Source organism: Pristiophorus japonicus, chromosome 3, assembly GCF_044704955.1.
Source record: "Pristiophorus japonicus isolate sPriJap1 chromosome 3, sPriJap1.hap1, whole genome shotgun sequence".
In the NCBI taxonomy this organism is placed as follows: Eukaryota; Metazoa; Chordata; class Chondrichthyes; family Pristiophoridae; genus Pristiophorus; species Pristiophorus japonicus.
In genome coordinates this window covers 313,745,455-313,763,251 of record NC_091979.1, presented here as the reverse complement: position 1 = coordinate 313,763,251, position 17,797 = coordinate 313,745,455, and the positions used below count along the sequence as shown (strand labels likewise).

General features: G+C 44.5%; 1 protein-coding gene across 1 annotated transcript in view; it reads left to right on the top strand.

The window, feature by feature from the left end:
- Nucleotides 1-17,797, top strand: part of asah2 (N-acylsphingosine amidohydrolase 2) — a 121,090-nt gene that overhangs the window by 5,968 nt on the left and 97,325 nt on the right. Inside the window, exons 3-4 of the mRNA XM_070875059.1 lie at nucleotides 13,637-13,786; nucleotides 15,338-15,514. Coding sequence (XP_070731160.1) covers nucleotides 13,637-13,786; nucleotides 15,338-15,514 — 327 coding nt within the window. The remainder of the gene's footprint in view (nucleotides 1-13,636; nucleotides 13,787-15,337; nucleotides 15,515-17,797) is intronic.

The following is a 17,797-nucleotide window of genomic DNA, read 5'->3' as shown; positions in this document are numbered from 1 at the left end:
GGCACCTTTAGTAATGACTCCACGAGGCAGGGTATGGTACTTAAACTGTGCAGACCTGCAGTCCTTCATTAGCAGCTCCTGAGTGACGACAACAAGCTGTGAGTTCCCTTTTATACTGGGTTACCTGCCGTGTGCAGGCAACCCCTGGGTCTCCAACAACAGCACCCTCTGGTGTACTGGTAAGGTGTGTACAGTACAAGGGGACATTCAATGTGGCATAACAGTGTTACAGACATCACACAGTGAACAGGCATGCCTACACAACAATACTCCCCCTGAGCATTTTTCATATCCTAGTTGTCATGACCAGGGGAGGTGATCAGTGGTGGGCTATGGGAGGTTGTGGTGAGGGTTGTGTGGTTGCCAGGTGTGACCCCTGTGCTTGAGGCTGGCCTCGTACGTTTTCTCTCCCTCACACACAAACCAAGTGGGTGTCACTGTTGTGGGATCCCTCGGGGAGGTAGCCACGGCAGCAGTGGGTGGTGTGTATACACTGTGATGTGGGTAGTTATGGGGTGGTGGGCAGGGCCACAAGACTGGGTGAGCTCCTTGTCCACCAATGGGGATGAGGGTCAGGTCATCCCAGGGTTTGCCAGGGAAGCTGGAGGGTATTGGCCTCATGCCCCTGGTTTTGGCCCTGGTGGCCAGGGGCTGTAGGGCTGGTCTGGTGCAGATTGCCATTGGTGGTGGCTGAGCTGCCCATTGCCCATTGACCACTGTAGTGTCCCTGTAGTGGGTCTGCTCCCACTGCCTGTGTGTGTGTCCTGCACGGGGCATCACATTCGTTCCCAAGGTCCAGGCTACATGGTCAGATAGCCTGCTGGACCTGGGGGTCTCCCACAGGTGGATTCCATTGGCATCAGCATGGTCCCTGTAGGACCCAATGTCCTTTGGCAGTGTCCTACCGGTATACATGACACCTTGGCTCTGATTACACATAGTCGAACCTGCATTATACATTCTAGCACTCGCATCACTTTTGGGTGTCCTGGTTTCAACAGACATGGTTACATTAGTCATTTCACATTCTTTATCATTATTGTTAAGCATAATAAACTTGTTCTTAACCTTACTGACACCTGCATTCATCTTAATAGCCACATTAGTTAAACCAGCATCACAATTCATGGTTACATTGCATACATTTTTGACTAGTGTGCAAAATTAAAGCACATGGTATTGGGGGTAAGCTTCCTCTCATACTCTATTTCCCCCCTCCTAATTAAACCCTTTGTCCTCCTCTGCTGAATTCTAAATTTCTCCCAGTCCTCAGGTTTGCTGCTTTTTCTGGCCAATTTATATGCTTCTTCCTTGGATTTAACACTATCCTTAATTTCCCTTGTTAGCCACGGTTGAGCCACCTTCCCTGGGATGTACAATTGTTGAAGTTCATCCATGTGATCTTTAAATGTTTGCCATTGCCTATCCACCGTCAACCCTTTAAGTATCATTTGCCAGTCTATTCTAGCCAATTCACGTCTCATACCATCGAAGTTACCTTTCCTTAAGTTCAGGACCCTAGTCTCTGAATTAACTGTGTCACTCTCCATCTTAATAAAGAATTCTAACATATTATGGTTACTCTTGCCCAAGGGGCCTCGCACAACATGATTACTAATTAGTCCTTTCTCATTACACATCACCCAGTCTAGAATGCCAGGCCTCTCTTGGTTCCTCGAGATATTGGTCCAGAAAATCATCCCGAATACACTCCAGGTCATCCTCCTCCACCGTATTGCTACCAGTTTGGTTAGCCCAATCTATAGGTAGATTAAAGTTGCCCATGATAACTACTGTACCTTTATTGCATGCAAAGTGATGGAAGGTGTCATTGACAGTGCTATCAAGCGGCACTTACTCACCAATAACCTGCTCATCGATGATCAGTTTGGGTTCCGCCAGGGACATGTAGCTTCGGACCTCATTACAGCCTTGGTTCAAACATGGACAAAAGAGCTGAATTCCACAGTTGAGGTGAGAGTGACTGCCTTTGACATCAAGGCATCATTTGACTGAGTGCGGCATCAAGGAGCCCTAGTAAAATTGAAGTCAATGTGAATCAGGGGGATAACTCTATACTGGTTGAAGTCATATCTAGCACAAAGAATATGGTTGTGGTTGTTGGAAGTCAATCATCTCAACCCCAGGACATTGCTGCAGGAGTTCCTCAGGGCAGTGTCCTCGGCCCAACCATCTTCACCAACTTCATCAATGACCTTCCCTGCCTCATACGGTCAGAAGTGTGGATGTTCGCTGATGACTGCACAGTGTTCAGTTCCATTCGCAACTCCTCAGATAATGAAGCAGTCCATGCCCGCATGCAGCAAGACCTGGACGACATTCAGGCTTGGGCTGATAAGTGGCGAGTAACATTTGCACCGCACAAATATCTCCAACAAGCGAGAGCCGAACCACTGCCCCTTGATATTCAATGGCATGATCATCGCCGAATCCCCCACCATCAACATTCTAGGGGACACCATTGACTAGAAACGTAACTGCACCAGCCATACAGAGGCTGGGTATTCTGCGGTGAATGTCTCACCTCCTGACTCCCCAAAGCCTTTCCACCATCTACAAGGCACAAGTCGGGAGTGTGATGGACTACTCTCCACTTGCCTGGGTGAGTGCAGCTCCAACAACACACAAGAAGCGCGACACCATCCAGGACAAAGCAGCCCGCTTGATTGGCAGCCCATTCACCACCTTCAACATTCACTACCTCCACCACCAGTGCACCGTGGCTGCTGTGTGTACCATGTATAAGATGCACTGCAGCACCTCCCAAACTCGCGACCTCTACCACCGAGAAGGACAAGTGCAACAGGCACATGGAAACACCATCACCTCCAAGTTCCCCTTCAAGTTACACACCATCCTGACTTAGAAATATATCGCCGGTCTTTCATCGTCGTTGGGTCAAAACCCTGGAACTTCCTCCTTAACAGCATTGTGGGAATCCCTTAACCACAAGAACTGCATCGGTTCAACAAGGTGGCTCGCTCACTTAGGGGTGGTTAATAAATGCTGGCCTTGCCAGTGACACCCAAATCCCAGGGACGAATAAAAATAACTGAAGTATACCTTTCTCCCTGTTGTATTCCAACCCTTTGAGATAAAGCCCAACATGCCATTAGCCGCATTGATTTCTTTTTGTGCCCGTAGTGATTTGTGTACATGGACACCCACATCTCTTTGCTCCTCCACAGTTCCTAGTTTTTCAAATTTAGAGAATACCAGATATCTTGGCTCCAAAGTGGATCTTTTGCATTTTGAACCATATTTGCCACAGTTTTGTTCACTTACTTAATCTGTCTATGTCCATTTCCAACTTCCTGCTCTCATCTGCACTGTTTACTGTGCCTCCCAACTTAGTATCATCTGCAAACGTGAATATCCAACTCGATTCCTTCAGCTATATCATTGATATATGGACGCGTTTATTTGAACTGTGAAAATGGCCGCCCTGGTCTGCCCTTTGTCAATGATTGGTCCCCTTGGAGGGATAAGCCACACCCTGAAGTTTCTCTGGAATGTGTAATGAAACCGCCCATCCCAAGGTCTCACTGACCTTGCAAATTGTAACTTGATCCACTTCGACTTCCCGAAGCCACAGAGGATAGATCTCCCCAGAAGACACACCGGGCCAGCCAAAGTCCTGTACCCCAGCGCAAGTGCGTCCCACCCCCAGCCGAAGTGGCTTACCCCAGTCCAAGTGCATGTCTCCCCCAGCCGAAGTGCCTTACTGCAGTCCAAGTGTATCCTTCCCTCAGCCAAAAGTGCCTTACCCCAGCGCAAGTACATCCCTTACATAGCCAAAGTCCCTCCTTACACCAGCACAAGTGTATGACCTTGCCCCCTCCCGCTCCCCATTCTAACAAAGATGGAGCATTGTACACATATCGTTAACAGGTTTATTGGGTATGAAGTGAATAGTGACAATGTCGTGACTTCTGGCTATCATCCACTCCAACGATGTCCCTTGTAGAGGGTTGGAAGAACGTGATCCATCTTCCTTGAGTTCCCCCCCCGCCCCCCCACCCTGTCTCGCTCTCCCCCAGCCCCTCTCCTCTCTCTTCTCTCTCTTCCTCCCCCAGCCTCTCTTCCTTCCCAGCTTCGCACTCTCTCTCTCTCTCCCCCCAGCCGCACTCTCTGTCTCTCCCAGTCTCTCTCTCTCCCTCTCTATCAGTCTCTCTCTCCCTCCCTCTCTCCCAGTATCTCTCTCCCCCAGTCTCTCTCTCTCTCTCTCTCTCTCTCTCTCTCTCCCCCCCACAGTCTGTCTCTCTCTCTCTCCCCCACCCTCCCTCCCTCTCTCAGCCTCTCGCTTGCACTCCCACGTGCCCCCACCCCCAGTCCTCTCGCCCCTCTACCCACACCCCCCCACCCCCAGTCTCTCGCCCTCTTCCCCCCCACCCCCAGTCGCTCTCTCGCTCTCGCTCTCGCGCTCTCGCTCTCTCTCTCTCTCTCTCTCTCTCTCTCTCTCTCTCGCTCTCGCTCTCGCTCTCGCTCTCGCTCTCGCTCTCGCTCGTCGCTCTCGCTCTCGCTCTCGCTCTCGCTCTCGCTCTCGCTCGCGCTCTCTCTCGCGTCTTCCACTCTCGCTCTCTCCTCTCTCTCTCTCTCTCTCTCTCTCTCTCTCTCTCTCTCTCTCTCTCTCCCTCCCACCCCAGCTTGACCCCCCCCCCACCGCTTCGCTGGCCCTCTGGGTCCGCTGCCGCTCTCTGCCCCTTGGAATGAGAGCAGGGCCGCACTTCCGGTTTGGGCAGGAGGCATCGGAGGGGGGAGCTTGACTGACACATGCACAGAAAAAGCACAGTGCAAATAGTTACTCTCTTGATATATATGCTGAAAAGCTGAAGCCCTTGGATCGATCCATGGGGAACACTGCTAATCACATCCCACCAATCAGAGTACACTCCCTTTATCCCTACTCTCTGTCTCCTACTTCCCAACCAATTTTCAAGCCATGACACAAGGTTGCTTCAAATTCTGTGCCCCTTTCATTGTTGCTAATAATTCAGAGAAATTATCAGAGAGAAGGACACCATTCGGCCCATGATGCCTGTGCTCATGCTAACTCTTAAAAAGCAGTTGTCTACTCTAATCCCATTTCCCTGCCCTTTCCCATTTTTATATTTATTCTTTCCAAATATTTAACCACTTCCCTTTAAATTATGTTATAGCCTCTGCCTCAATAGTCACTTGTGATTAAAGTATTCCATTCTCTTATATCACTCAGTGTGTAAAAAATCTCTTCTATCTTCTGCTTTGCTCCACGAATAATCTGAAGTCTATGACCCTGGTCACTGATTAGCCATCCAGTGGAAACAATCTTTCACTGTTTACCCTCTTAAAGCTGTTTAGAATTTTGAAAGTCTCTATTGGACCGCCCCCCCACCCCCAGCCATTTAATCTTCTCTGTTTCAGTGAAAAATTACCATTTAGACAATCTTTGTAAGTATAACCGTTCTTTCCTGCTTTCATTCTGGTAAACCCTTGCTGTACTCTCTCTTTGGCTCTGGAATCATTTTTTTTATTCCGAGGTGCCCAGAACATAGAAACATAGAAAATAGGTACAGGAGTAGGCCATTCGGCCCTTCTAGCCTGCACCGCCATTCAATGAGTTCATGGCTGAACATGAAACTTCAGTACCCCCTTCCTGCTTTCTCGCCACACCCCTTGATCCCCCTAGTAGTAAGGACAATATCTAACTCCTTTTTGAATATATTTAGTGAATTGGCCTCAACAACTTTCTGTGGTAGAGAATTCCACAGGTTCACCACTCTCTGGGTGAAGAAGTTTCTCCTCATCTCAGTCCTAAATGGCTTACCCCTTATCCTTAGACTGTGACCCCTGGTTCTGGACTTCCCCAACATTGGAAACATTCTTCCTGCATCTAACCTGTCTAAACCCATCAGAATTGTAAATGTTTCTATGAGATCCCCTCTCATTCTTCTGAAGCCCAGTTGATCCAGTCTTTCTTGATATGTCAGTCCTGCCATCCCGGGAATCAGTCTGGTGAACCTTCGTTGCACTTCCTCAATAGCAAGAATGTCCTTCCTCAAGTTAGGAGACCAAAACTGTACACAATACTCCAGGTGTGGCCTCACCAAGGCCCTGTACAACTGTAGCAACACCTCCCTGCCCCTGTACTCAAATCCCCTCGCTATGAAGGCCAACATGCCATTTGCTTTCTTAACCGCCTGCTGTACCTGCATGCCAACCTTCAATGACTGATGTACCATGACACCCAGGTCTCGTTGCACCTCCCCTTTTCCTAATCTGTCACCATTCAGATAATAGTCTGTCTCTCTGTTTTTACCACCAAAGTGGATAAACTCACATTTATCCACATTATACTTCATCTGCCATGCATTTGCCCACTCACCTAACCTATCCTAGTCACTCTGCAGCCTCATAGCATCCTCCTCGCAGCTCACACTGCCACCCAACTTAGTGTCATCTGCAAATTTGGAGATACTACATTTAATCCCCTCGTCTAAATCATTAATGTACAGTATAAACAGCTGGGGCCCCAGCACAGAACCTTGCGGTACCCCACTAGTCACTGCCTGCCATTCTAAAAAGTCCCCATTTACTCCTACTCTTTGCTTCCTGTCTGACAACCAGTTCTCAATCCATGTCAGCACACTACCCCCGATCCCATGTGCTTTAACTTTGCACATTAATCTCTTGTGTGGGACCTTGTCGAAAGCCTTCTGAAAATCTAAATATACCACATCAACTGGTTCTCCCTTGTCTACTCTACTGGAAACCTCCGCAAAAAATTCCAGAAGATTTGTCAAGCATGATTTCCCTTTCATAAATCCATGATGACTTGGACCTATCATGTCACCTCTTTCAAAATGCGCTGCTATGACATCCTTAATAATTGATTCCATCATTTTACCCACTACCGATGTCAGGCTGACCGGTCTATAATTCCCTGTTTTCTCTCTCCCTCCTTTTTTAAAAAGTGGGGTTACATTGGCTACCCTCCACTCGATAGGAACTGATCCAGAGTCAATGGAATGTTGGAAAATGACTGTCATTGCATCCGCTATTTCCAGGGCCACCTCCTAAGTACTCTGGGATGCAGTCCATCAGGCCCTGGGGATTTATCGACCTTCAATCCCATCAATTTCCCCAACACAATTTCCCGACTAATAAGGATTTCCCTCAGTTCCTCCTCCTTACTAGACCCTCTGACCCCTTTTATATCCGGAAGGTTGTTTGTGTCCTCCTTAGTGAATACCGAACCAAAGTACTTGTTCAATTGGTCCGCCATTTCTTTGTTCTCCGTTATGACTTCCCCTGATTCTGACTGCAGGGGACCTACGTTTGTCTTTACTAACCTTTTTCTCTTTACATATCTATAGAAACTTTTGCAATCCGTCTTAATGTTCCCTGCAAGCTTCTTCTCATACTCCATTTTCCCTGCCCTAATCAAACCCTTTGTCCTCCTCTGCTGAGTTCTAAATTTCTCCCAGTCCCCGGGTTCGCTGCTATTTCTGGCCAATTTGTATGCCACTTCCTTGGCTTTAATACTATCCCTGATTTCCCTTGATAGCCACGGTTGAGCCACCTTCCCTCTTTTATTTTTACGCCAGACAGGAATGTACAATTGTTGTAGTTCATCCATGTGGTCTCTAAATATCTGCCATTGCCCATCCACAGTCAACCCCTTAAGTATCATTCGCCAATCTATCCTAGCCAATTCACGCCTCATACCTTCAAAGTTAGCCTTCTTTAAGTTCTGGACCATGGTCTCTGAATTAACTGTTTCATTCTTCATCCTAATGCAGAATTCCAACATATTATGGTCACTCTTCCCCAAGGGGCCTCGCACAATGAGATTGCTAATTAATCCTCTCTCATTACACAACACCTAGTCTAAGATGGCCTCCCCCCTAGTTGGTTCCTCGACATATTGGTCTAGAAAACCATCCCTTATGCACTCCAGGAAATCCTCCTCCACCGTATTGCTTCCAGTTTGTTTAGCCCAATCTATGTGCATATTAAAGTCACCCATTATAACTGCTGCACCTTTATTGCATGCACCCCTAATTTCCTGTTTGATGCCCTCCCCAACATCATTACTACTGTTTGGAGGTCTGTACACAACTCCCACTAATGTTTTTTTGCCCTTTGGTGTTCTGCAGCTCTACCCAGTAATAATACTGTGGCCTAATCAGTTGTCTTGTACAAATGTAATTCATTTCCTTGCTTTTGTATTCAATGTCTAATTATAAACTCAGTTCCCCTTTTATGGCCTTTTTCACCTACACTCCCAGCTTTCAAAATGTATGTCCCTGCACCTCTAGATCTCACTATTGCATCATTCTGTTAAGATTCTTATCATATGGCGTAGACTTGTTATTTTGTTAACCCACAATGGAAGACTTCACATTTCTCTGCATTGTATGGAATGCATCATCCATCTGCCTGCTCTGTTAATATGTCTGCATCCACCTGCTTTCTTCCTCGCGGTTTTTAGACAGTTCAGTAAATTCAGGTCGCATTATATATTTACAGGGTGAAGAAGATTCTTCATCAGAAGCCTCGGGTTGCGCGGGGGTGGGGGGGGGGTGCGGGTAGTGAGGCAGAGGGCATGCTGGGCACTGGGTTGGGGCAATGCATGGTCTCTGAGGGAGGCGTGGCACAACCCAACACGCCACGTAACAAACACGTGGACAAAGCGTGGGATCCATTTTTACGGAACGCTCTCAGCACCCATGTCCCCGAATTTAATGTCATCAGCAAACTTCAGCAGCATTCCCTTCTTGTCTATAATCCAAAACCTGTATATAAATAGAGAAGAAAACATATTGCTGAACAGCTGCCTGGGATACACCACTACCCAGATCCTGCCAATTTGAAAAACTTTGCTGCTATTCTTGCAACAGCAAAATACTGCGGATGCTGAAATCCGAAATAAAAACAGAAAATGCTGGAATTCTCAGCAGGTCAAGCAGTATTTGTCGAGAGAGATCTGTGGCGAATGTGGAGGCAATTGGGGTGAAAGGTGAGGACAAGGGTTCTGGGAGGGTGGGGAAGGGGTGAGAGCATAACTGCGGGAAATAGAACGGACACGGTCGAGGGCCATGTTAACCACGGTCGAGGGGAATCCTCGGTTGAGGAAAAAGGAATACATATCAGACATATGGAAGGTGGCGTCGTCGGAACAGATGCGACGGAGAAATTGGGAGAATGGAATGGAGTCCTTACCGGATGCGGGGTGGGAGGAAGTGTTGTCCAGGTAGCTGTGAAAGTCAGTGAGTTTATAGTGAATGTTTGTCAATAGCCGAGCCGCAGAAATGGAGACAGAAAAGTCGAGGAAGGGAAGGGAAGAATCAGAGATGGACCATGTGAAGGTGAGGGAAGGGTGGAAATTGGATGCAAAGTGAATGAAATGTTCTAATTCAGGGTGAGAGCAGGGGAACCAGTGGATGTGATGTATTTGGACTTCCAGAAGGCATTTGACAAGGTGCCACATAAAAGGTTACTGCACAAGATAAAAGTTCACAGGGTTGGAGTAATATATTAGCATGGATAGAGGATTGGCTAACTAACAGAAAACAAAGAGTCGGGATAAATGGTTCATTCTCGGGTTGGCAATCAGTAACTAGTGAGGTGCTGCAGGGATCAGTGCTGGGACCCCAACTATTTACAATCTATATTAACGACTTGGAAAAAGGGACTGAGTGTAACATAGCCAAGTTTGCTGACGATACAAAGATGGGAGGAAAAGCAATGTGTGAGGAGGACACACACAATCTGCAAAAGGACATAGACAGGCTAAGTGAGCAAGCAAAAATTTGGCAGATGGAGTATAATGTTGGAAAGTGTGAGGTCATGCACTTTGGCAGAAAAAAATCAAAGAACAAGTTATTATTTAAATGGAGAAAGATTGCAAAGTGCTGCAGTACAGCAGGACCTGGGGGTACTTGTGCATGAAACACAAAAGGTTAGTATGCAGGTACAGCAAGTGATCAGGAAAGCCAATGGCCTTTATTGCAAAGGAGATGGAGTATAAAAGCAGGGAAGTCTTGCTATAGTTATACAGGGTATTGGTGAGGCCACACCTGGAATACTGCGTGCAGGTTTGGTTTCCATATTTACGAAAGGATATACTTGCTGTGGAGACAATTCAGAGAAGGTTCACTCGGTTGATTCCGGAGATGAGGGGGTTGACTTATGAGGCAAGGTTGAGTAGGTTGTGCCTCTACTCATTGGAATTCAGAAGAATGAGGTGATCTTATCGAAACGTATAAGATTATGAGGGGGCTTGACAAGGTGGATGCAGAGAGGATGTTTCCACTGATGGGGGAGACTAGAACTAGAAGGCATAATCTTAGAATAAGGGGCCACCCATTTAAAACTGAGATGAGGAGAATTTTCTTCTCTGAGGGTTGTAAATCTGTGGAATTCGCTGCCTCAGAGAGCTGTGGAAGCTGGGACATTGAATAAATTTAAGACAGAAATAGACAGTTTCTTAAACGATAAGGGGATATGGGGAGAAGGCAGGGAAGTGGATCTGAGTCCATGATTGGATCAGCCATGATCGTATTAAATGGCGGAGCAGGCTCGAGGGGCCGTATGGCCTACTCCTGCTCCTATTTCCATGTTCTTATGAAACGGAACCAATACAGTCATCAGTGGACCGGAAAAAGAGCTGAGGGACGGTGTCCAAGAAGGACGGGAATGAAGCATCTTCCACATATCCCACAAGAAGGCAGGCATAGCTTGGACCCGTGCGGGTTCCCATAGCAACACCTTTAAGTTGGAGGAAGTGAGTGGAGTCGAAGGAGAAACTGTTCAATGTGAGAACAAGTTCAGTCAGGTGGAGGAGGGTGGTGTTGGATGGGGACTGATTGGGCCTCTGTTTAAGGAGGAAGCGGAGTGCCCTCAGGCCATCCTAGTGGGGATGGAAGTGTAGAAGGATTGTCTGTAGTGAAAAGGAGATGGTTGGGGTCAAGAAACTGTTAAATTGGCAGAGAGCATCGTCAGAGTCGTGGATATAGATGGGAGGTGGCTGCTCTTACGTTCTGTCCCTTCGTCATCGCTCTATCCAAGCAGATACATTGCTTTTAATGCCATGTGCCTTCATTTTTGTAGCAAGTCTCTTTTGTGGCACCTTATCAAATGCCTTTTGAAAGTCTATGAAAAGGGAGATCCATTGCATTCCCTTGTGCACTCTGCGATTGCATTGAAAAGTTCAAATAAATTCGTCTGGAACAATCTGACTCTTTATAAATCTGTGCTATTTCTCCCTGCTTAGCCCATACCTTTCTGCATGTGTTCACTAATTTCATCCCCTATTATGGATTCAAAATTTGCTTGCCACAACCCAGATGAGCTAAATTGACCTCTGATTTCCTGGGTTATCCATTTTCCCTTTCTTGAACAGGGATTTGCCATTTTTTGGAGACAAGTCCTGTTTACAAAGGGTTTTATCGCTTACAAAGGGTTTTATCGCTTACAAAGGGTTTTATCGCTTACAAAGAAAATTATGATTCGTGCATACCTCCCTAACCCTCTCAGTAATCCCTGATGCATACCTACTGGGTCTAGTGACATTTTTACTTTCTGTCCCATTCGTTTTTTTTTAAATGGCTTTCTTTCGAATCTTCCTCTTCATTAGTGGCTCATTTACAACCTCCTCAAGTACTCGTATAGTCCCACTTTCACCATCCCTTGTAAAAAAATTGGGCAAAGTATATATATCTCATTTCTTCACAATCATGTACAAGATGGCTTCCTTTATCTCCAAATAGTCCCACCCCTTCTTTGATGTTCTTTTATATGCTTTAAAAGCCCCTGCTTTTTCCCTTTGTTGACCACTGTTATTTTCTCATGCTCTCGCTTTGCCTTCTTAATCTCCCTCTACTTTGCTTCTTTATTATGCTGCTTATTGTTCTAAACCCCCTGTTTATCCACGGAATCCCAGCTTTTGACGGTCCACTTCACTCTTTGCTAGAAAGTATTTAAGCTGCACCATATCCAAGCTCATTATTAAATATATCCCCCTGCTGGTCTGGTGTTCTTTGCCAACTAATTATCCTGGGCTAGATACTCTTTCATCTCACTGCAATGAGCTAATTTCCAGTCCAATAGTTTCATCTTGGGTTCCTCTTTTCTTTTATGTATTTATAAAATGTGAGTCTAAATCTCCAGTTGTTACTATCTAACCAGTGCTCTCCTACTTCCGGTTCACTTACATGTCCTGCGTTGTTACCCAGGACCAGATCTAACACTGCCTTCCTTATCAGATGTATAACCTACTGATTAAGGTAGTAATCCCGGATGCATTCTAAAAAAAACATTCTCACTGACCATAAAATGTACCCCCAAAATAAAAAAACGATCCTTTTATTATCGATTTTATAAACTTCCTTTCACCAGCTGTATTTACTGTTGCTGTACAGTTTGTTTGGTTAATCAGGCAATCACTCCACCTTTAAAACTTATAATGCCAGAAATTTAGTTCAGCCCTGTTTGGCTCCCGCCCAAGTTTCCACCAAAGCTATGACATCATATCCCTCTATTCTAATTAGTGCCTCTTGTTCTCTGTCTTTACTTCTAATACCTTCTGCATACATATATAGACACAACTCTGAGGCATTCATGCCTCTCAGTATTTTTTAACTTAATTTTTCATTCACAATCCTCCTTCTCAAATTTCAACTACTGTCCCAAGGTACCTCTCTTCATACAAAGCTTTTGAGACAACTACTTTACCCTTTCATTATAATTATTCTTAAACTCTCCCGCATATGCTCTAAAGTAAGCCCATCCATCACATTCCCAGAGTATTAGTTTATGCTCTCGCCCTCTCTATTCTTGGCATCAGTACATTGACAACAGTTTGGTTCAGATAGAGTCCCCCCTCCCCCTCTTTTCCAGCCATGCATTCAGCTGCTCCTTGGAATACCCATTTGTCCAGTTCAAACCAGACAGTCAGCTTTTGGGGGTGTTGAAATTAGCTTGTAGTTTTGAAAAAAAATGGACAGAAAACATCCATTTTCAGTATAAATGCTGCATACCTGCGTAACCAGATTTGTCTTGTGTTCACACACATGTGATTGGACATGTTTCCCACATTGCTTTAGAAAAAGTACCATGTGCTTTAGACTCAATCCCACCAGGAGCTGTGCTGGGGATCCAAACTCAATTCTTCCAGCTGTCGGAGAGAGGGAGCTTTGGTCACATTGGTTCATGCTGGATTGAAAGCCATAATGAGGCTGGGGGAAAAAAGCGTTTCTCCCACTATAGTACCTCATTCTGCTCTCGCACCATCTCATGCATTTAGCACCACTGAAGGTCGATCAGTTAAGGACAAAAACATTACATTTATCAGATACAAAGTTCTCTTCCGTTTCCCATACAAAACCTGAAAATCTTGCGCCTTAAACCTCTTTCAACCTTGTATTAAAAAGTTCTGTAAGCCTGTGCAAATGCCAGGCTTGCTTCATTAGGGATGAGGGAACATGGAACAGAATCAACTTTTTGCACTGACGGTGACCAGACGAATATCACATACTAATCATGTGAAAAGTACATGTGTAATTCTGATGTGATATAAGGAAAGTGCCATGTGATTTGCATGTTGTAAACACTTGTCTTTGCGAATGTGTAGATGGGATATGCCAATCCAGAGCAGACCGCTGCAGGACTCCATAACCGTCTCTACAGTCGAGCTTTTATTGTAGCAGACCCTAGCAATTCAAAGAGAGTTGTGTTCGTCAGTGCTGACATTGCGATGATATCTCAAAAGCTCAGATTAGAGGTAAGCACCAACTCTTGCACCTATTTTGTCTGCAGATTCTCCTTCTTCCTTTACGCCTATCCTGATGTTCAGCAGCCTAACCAGCGGTCCTTAAAGGAACCACTGTAGGCCGCCCAAAAAAAGATAAGCAAACTTTCCAGTAGTTTCTGTGGAGCCAGGAGGAGAAGCAGTACAAAAAAATATTGCCTCTGCTCTCGCCGCCTAAGACCTACCTGTGGCATTGGAACAGGCCAAAGTTCCTCGGGGTCCCAACTGGCAAGCTGCATCAGGATGCCTGATAGGTGTCCGCATCTCGCCGGTTCTGTGCAGATCAGGCCCCTGGCCCACTTTTCAATGGGCCTCAGGCCGATTTCTTAAGGCACACCTCGGTATTGCACTGCCCATTTTTCAGCGGGAACCGGAGTGAGTTGAATTTCTCCCGCATTGTTGCCACAAGTGCAAGTATGAACATATTTAATTATATCTTCACGGGCTGCTTGCTTGTTTCCAGGTTTTATGCTGAAAAGACTTCTTGCATTTCCGTGTTGCCATGAGGGCAGTATAATCTGTTTAATCTTTCCATTGAAGCTTATGCATTAAATATCCATTTAAAGTTTGAGAATAGGTTGAGATCGTTTCGGCCCCAAGATCTCTAATCATTCGCTTCACCAGATAAAACTGTGTGTGGACGAGCACCAGCTATCCTGAGGGAAACTTCGGAGGGAACCAGCTACTAGATGGTTCGATTAGTCTTTGGACAAAACTTTGGGTTTTTAAATGTGTCCCAGAATCTCCTTTTTTTTCCCAGGCTATTGTTGACTCTGTTTGCTGGGCAGTATGGAAGTAGATTTTGCTTTGTCGCTATCTGAACATTGAAAGTAATGGAGCAGAATATTATGTTTATTTCCTTTGCCTTTGGCTCCCAGAGTTCTCCTTGCAATTCTTGAGTCTAAAAATCAGCGAGAATGCACAACACTGCACATGGAGCGACTGTGGGGTTACAATATAGAAAGTAGAATACATTTTCTGGGCATGTGCAGCTATAATATCATCCAGGCTTTACAATAAGAAAACATTGCATTCAGTATGTGTTGTTAATGGAGGCTAAAATCAGTTCATGTAACATTCAGTATCCACCAACTTGATTAATGGCTAACATTTGTGTTCTGTGCAAGACTTGTGCTGCATTCTTAGCATCTGACTGAATTGTGCATCTACATCTTATTTTAGTTGTTTCATGTTTGTCTGTGTATATTTAGTTATTCCACTCTACTATGTTTGTATTAAAAAAAGCAGTGTCATTTGTTATCCTGATCAACACACACTTCTTATTACATGTCCCTGATGTCCCATTATTTCATATTGATAAAATTACAGGAAGCTCTAAATAGAACAAAATGTCAGTGCCTGATCAGTTTATGCCTAATAACAAAGTTTCTAGTTTCTTAACTTCATATTTTGTCTTTTGTTGAGATTCAAAAAAGATCATCAATAAGTTTAGCACAACGATAATCTTTTCAAAAAGCGAATGATGTAATTTATGACTAACAGGAATACCATTGCTTCTTTTAGGTTCTAATAAGACTGAAGAGCAAATACGGGAATCTCTACAGACAAGACAATGTTGTCTTGAGTGGTACTCACACCCACTCCGGCCCCGCAGGCTACTTTCAGTACACTCTCTGCCTGATCACAAGTAAAGGCTACATCAAACCATCCATCAATGCTTTAATTAATGGCATAATAAAGGTGAGACATTCCTCTCTCTATTTTAGTGTGTGATAATGGTCATATATTTAAGTGTAATGTTTATCATTTCAAGTCCAAACACAATCATTTGCCAGTGGATATTGAATAACTAGTAAAATGTGGATCTGAAGTATCTTAGGACAAATCCCCCATGGCATTGTTCATGGATAAAGAAAGAACCAACTTGCATTTAAATGGCATCTCTCAGGACATTCCAAAGTGTATCATAATCAATAGATTACTTTTGAAATATTGTCACTATTATGTTGGCAATTGCACACAGCCATGTCCCACAAAAAGTAAATGAATAAGTCATCAGATAATCTGTCTTTGATGATGCTGGTTGAGGGAAGAATGTGGGCTAGGACACCAGAAGACCTCCCTGCTCTTCAAATTCTGTCATGAATTTTTTACATCCACCTGAGCAGGTACACAGGACCTCAGATTAACATTGCATCCATCCTCTGAAAATGCAACACTGTCTCATTACTGCATTGAAATGGTCCTCTTGATTATGTGTTCACATTTGTCGTGAAGCTTGAGCCCACAACCTTCTGACTCAGAAACAAGAATGCTACCAACCGAGCTACACTGACACTTAAAGTTGTTACTGGGTTGGTTTTGATCCATCAATTTCTAGGTTATGGATCCAGCATGCCTCTACTGAGCCACCCTGCTCCTTGAAACTTGGAGTCTGGAGAGTGGTTGTGATGCTTAGCCTGGTCCTCTTCTGAGCCACAAAGTGAAATTGGGAAGGAGATCCAGGGACTGAGGGAAGGAAGGTTAAAATTAAAACCACTTCACATTCAAAGAGGTAGGGGCTTATTATTGCTTCCCTTCAGTGACTAATAACTTTCAAATAAACTCTCATAACTCCCTAGAATATTTGCTGATTCTTCATTGATGGCTTTCCTATCTGTTCTGTGGTATTTGGAAAAAATTCAGCAACTTGCAGTTATGATTTGTTGTTTCTTGTCAATGATGTTTGATATGTCGTGCTTTGCAAATTTGATCATTTTGCATGTGAGCTCAATGTGAAACACCTTCCCACACACTCTGTGGGTTAGACTGTAATTATGTAGGTAGATTAGTGTTTGATACCATTCTAACTTAATCAGGTACAGCTGCAAATAATCTACCAATTAAGAAAGTTTTTAGTGATCTAATTTAAAGATTTGCCATTCAAGATAGTTATTGTTAACATTTGGATAGATATTTTCTCAGGTGAGCCCTTGCTTCCTATCAACTAGAGTATGCCTTTTCTTGCCCAATATAGAGGTCTGAAGAGCAAGGATCAAAGAGAAAATCCTTGTTACTGTACTGCAGTTTACAGATTATATCATCTGAAGGCTATAGAATTACCAATTCACTGACGACTCAGGTTATAAACTGCCAAACACAGTTAGTAACCATTAAGTGGATAAGTGAACAGAAGCAACACTAGTTCTTACAAGTTTAACCATCCTCGTCAGAAGACAGAAAATAACAGTCATGATTATTACATTAAACAGCCGTGTAAGTTGGCCTGGACGCAGGTTCTTAAGGTGTCAGCTGTGGCTCAGTCAGTAGTACTCTCTCCTCCGAGGTGGAAGGTCTTGGGTTCAAGTTCCACCCCAGAGGTTTGAGCCCATAATCAAGGCTAAGGTCATTTGGTTGAGATGTTACTCCGAGGCCCCCTCGGGCAGATGCAAAAGATCCCACGGCACTATTTGAAGAAGAGCAGAAGGGTCTTCCATGGTGTCCAATATTTATCCCTCAACCAACATCACTAAAACATATCATTATCATATATATATAAAAACAGACAATGCTGGAAATCTCAGCGAGTCAGGTAGCATCTGTAAAGAGAAAAACAGAGTTAACGTTTCGGGTCAACAGCCCTGGAGTTTGTGGGACAATGCAATGTGCGCAAATTGACTGCTGCGTTTCCTACATTAAAACAGTGATTACACTTCAAAACGAATTCATTGGTTGTAAAGGGCCTGGGGTCAGGAAAGTTGCTAAATAAATGCAAGTTTTTCTCCTTTTCTGTCTCCCTTGCTTTCTTTCTTTCTTTTTTTCTCCTTTCTCTCTCTCTTTCTTTCTTTCTCTTTTCTTTCTTTCATTCTTACCTTCAATCTTAGAATAAGGAGCTGCTCATTTAAAACTGAGATGAGGAGAAATTTCTTCTCTCAGAGGGTTGTAAATCTGTGGAATTCGCTGCCTCAGAGAGCTGTGGAAGCTGGGACATTGAATAAATTTAAGACAGAAATAGACAGTTTCTTAAACGATAAGGGGTTATGG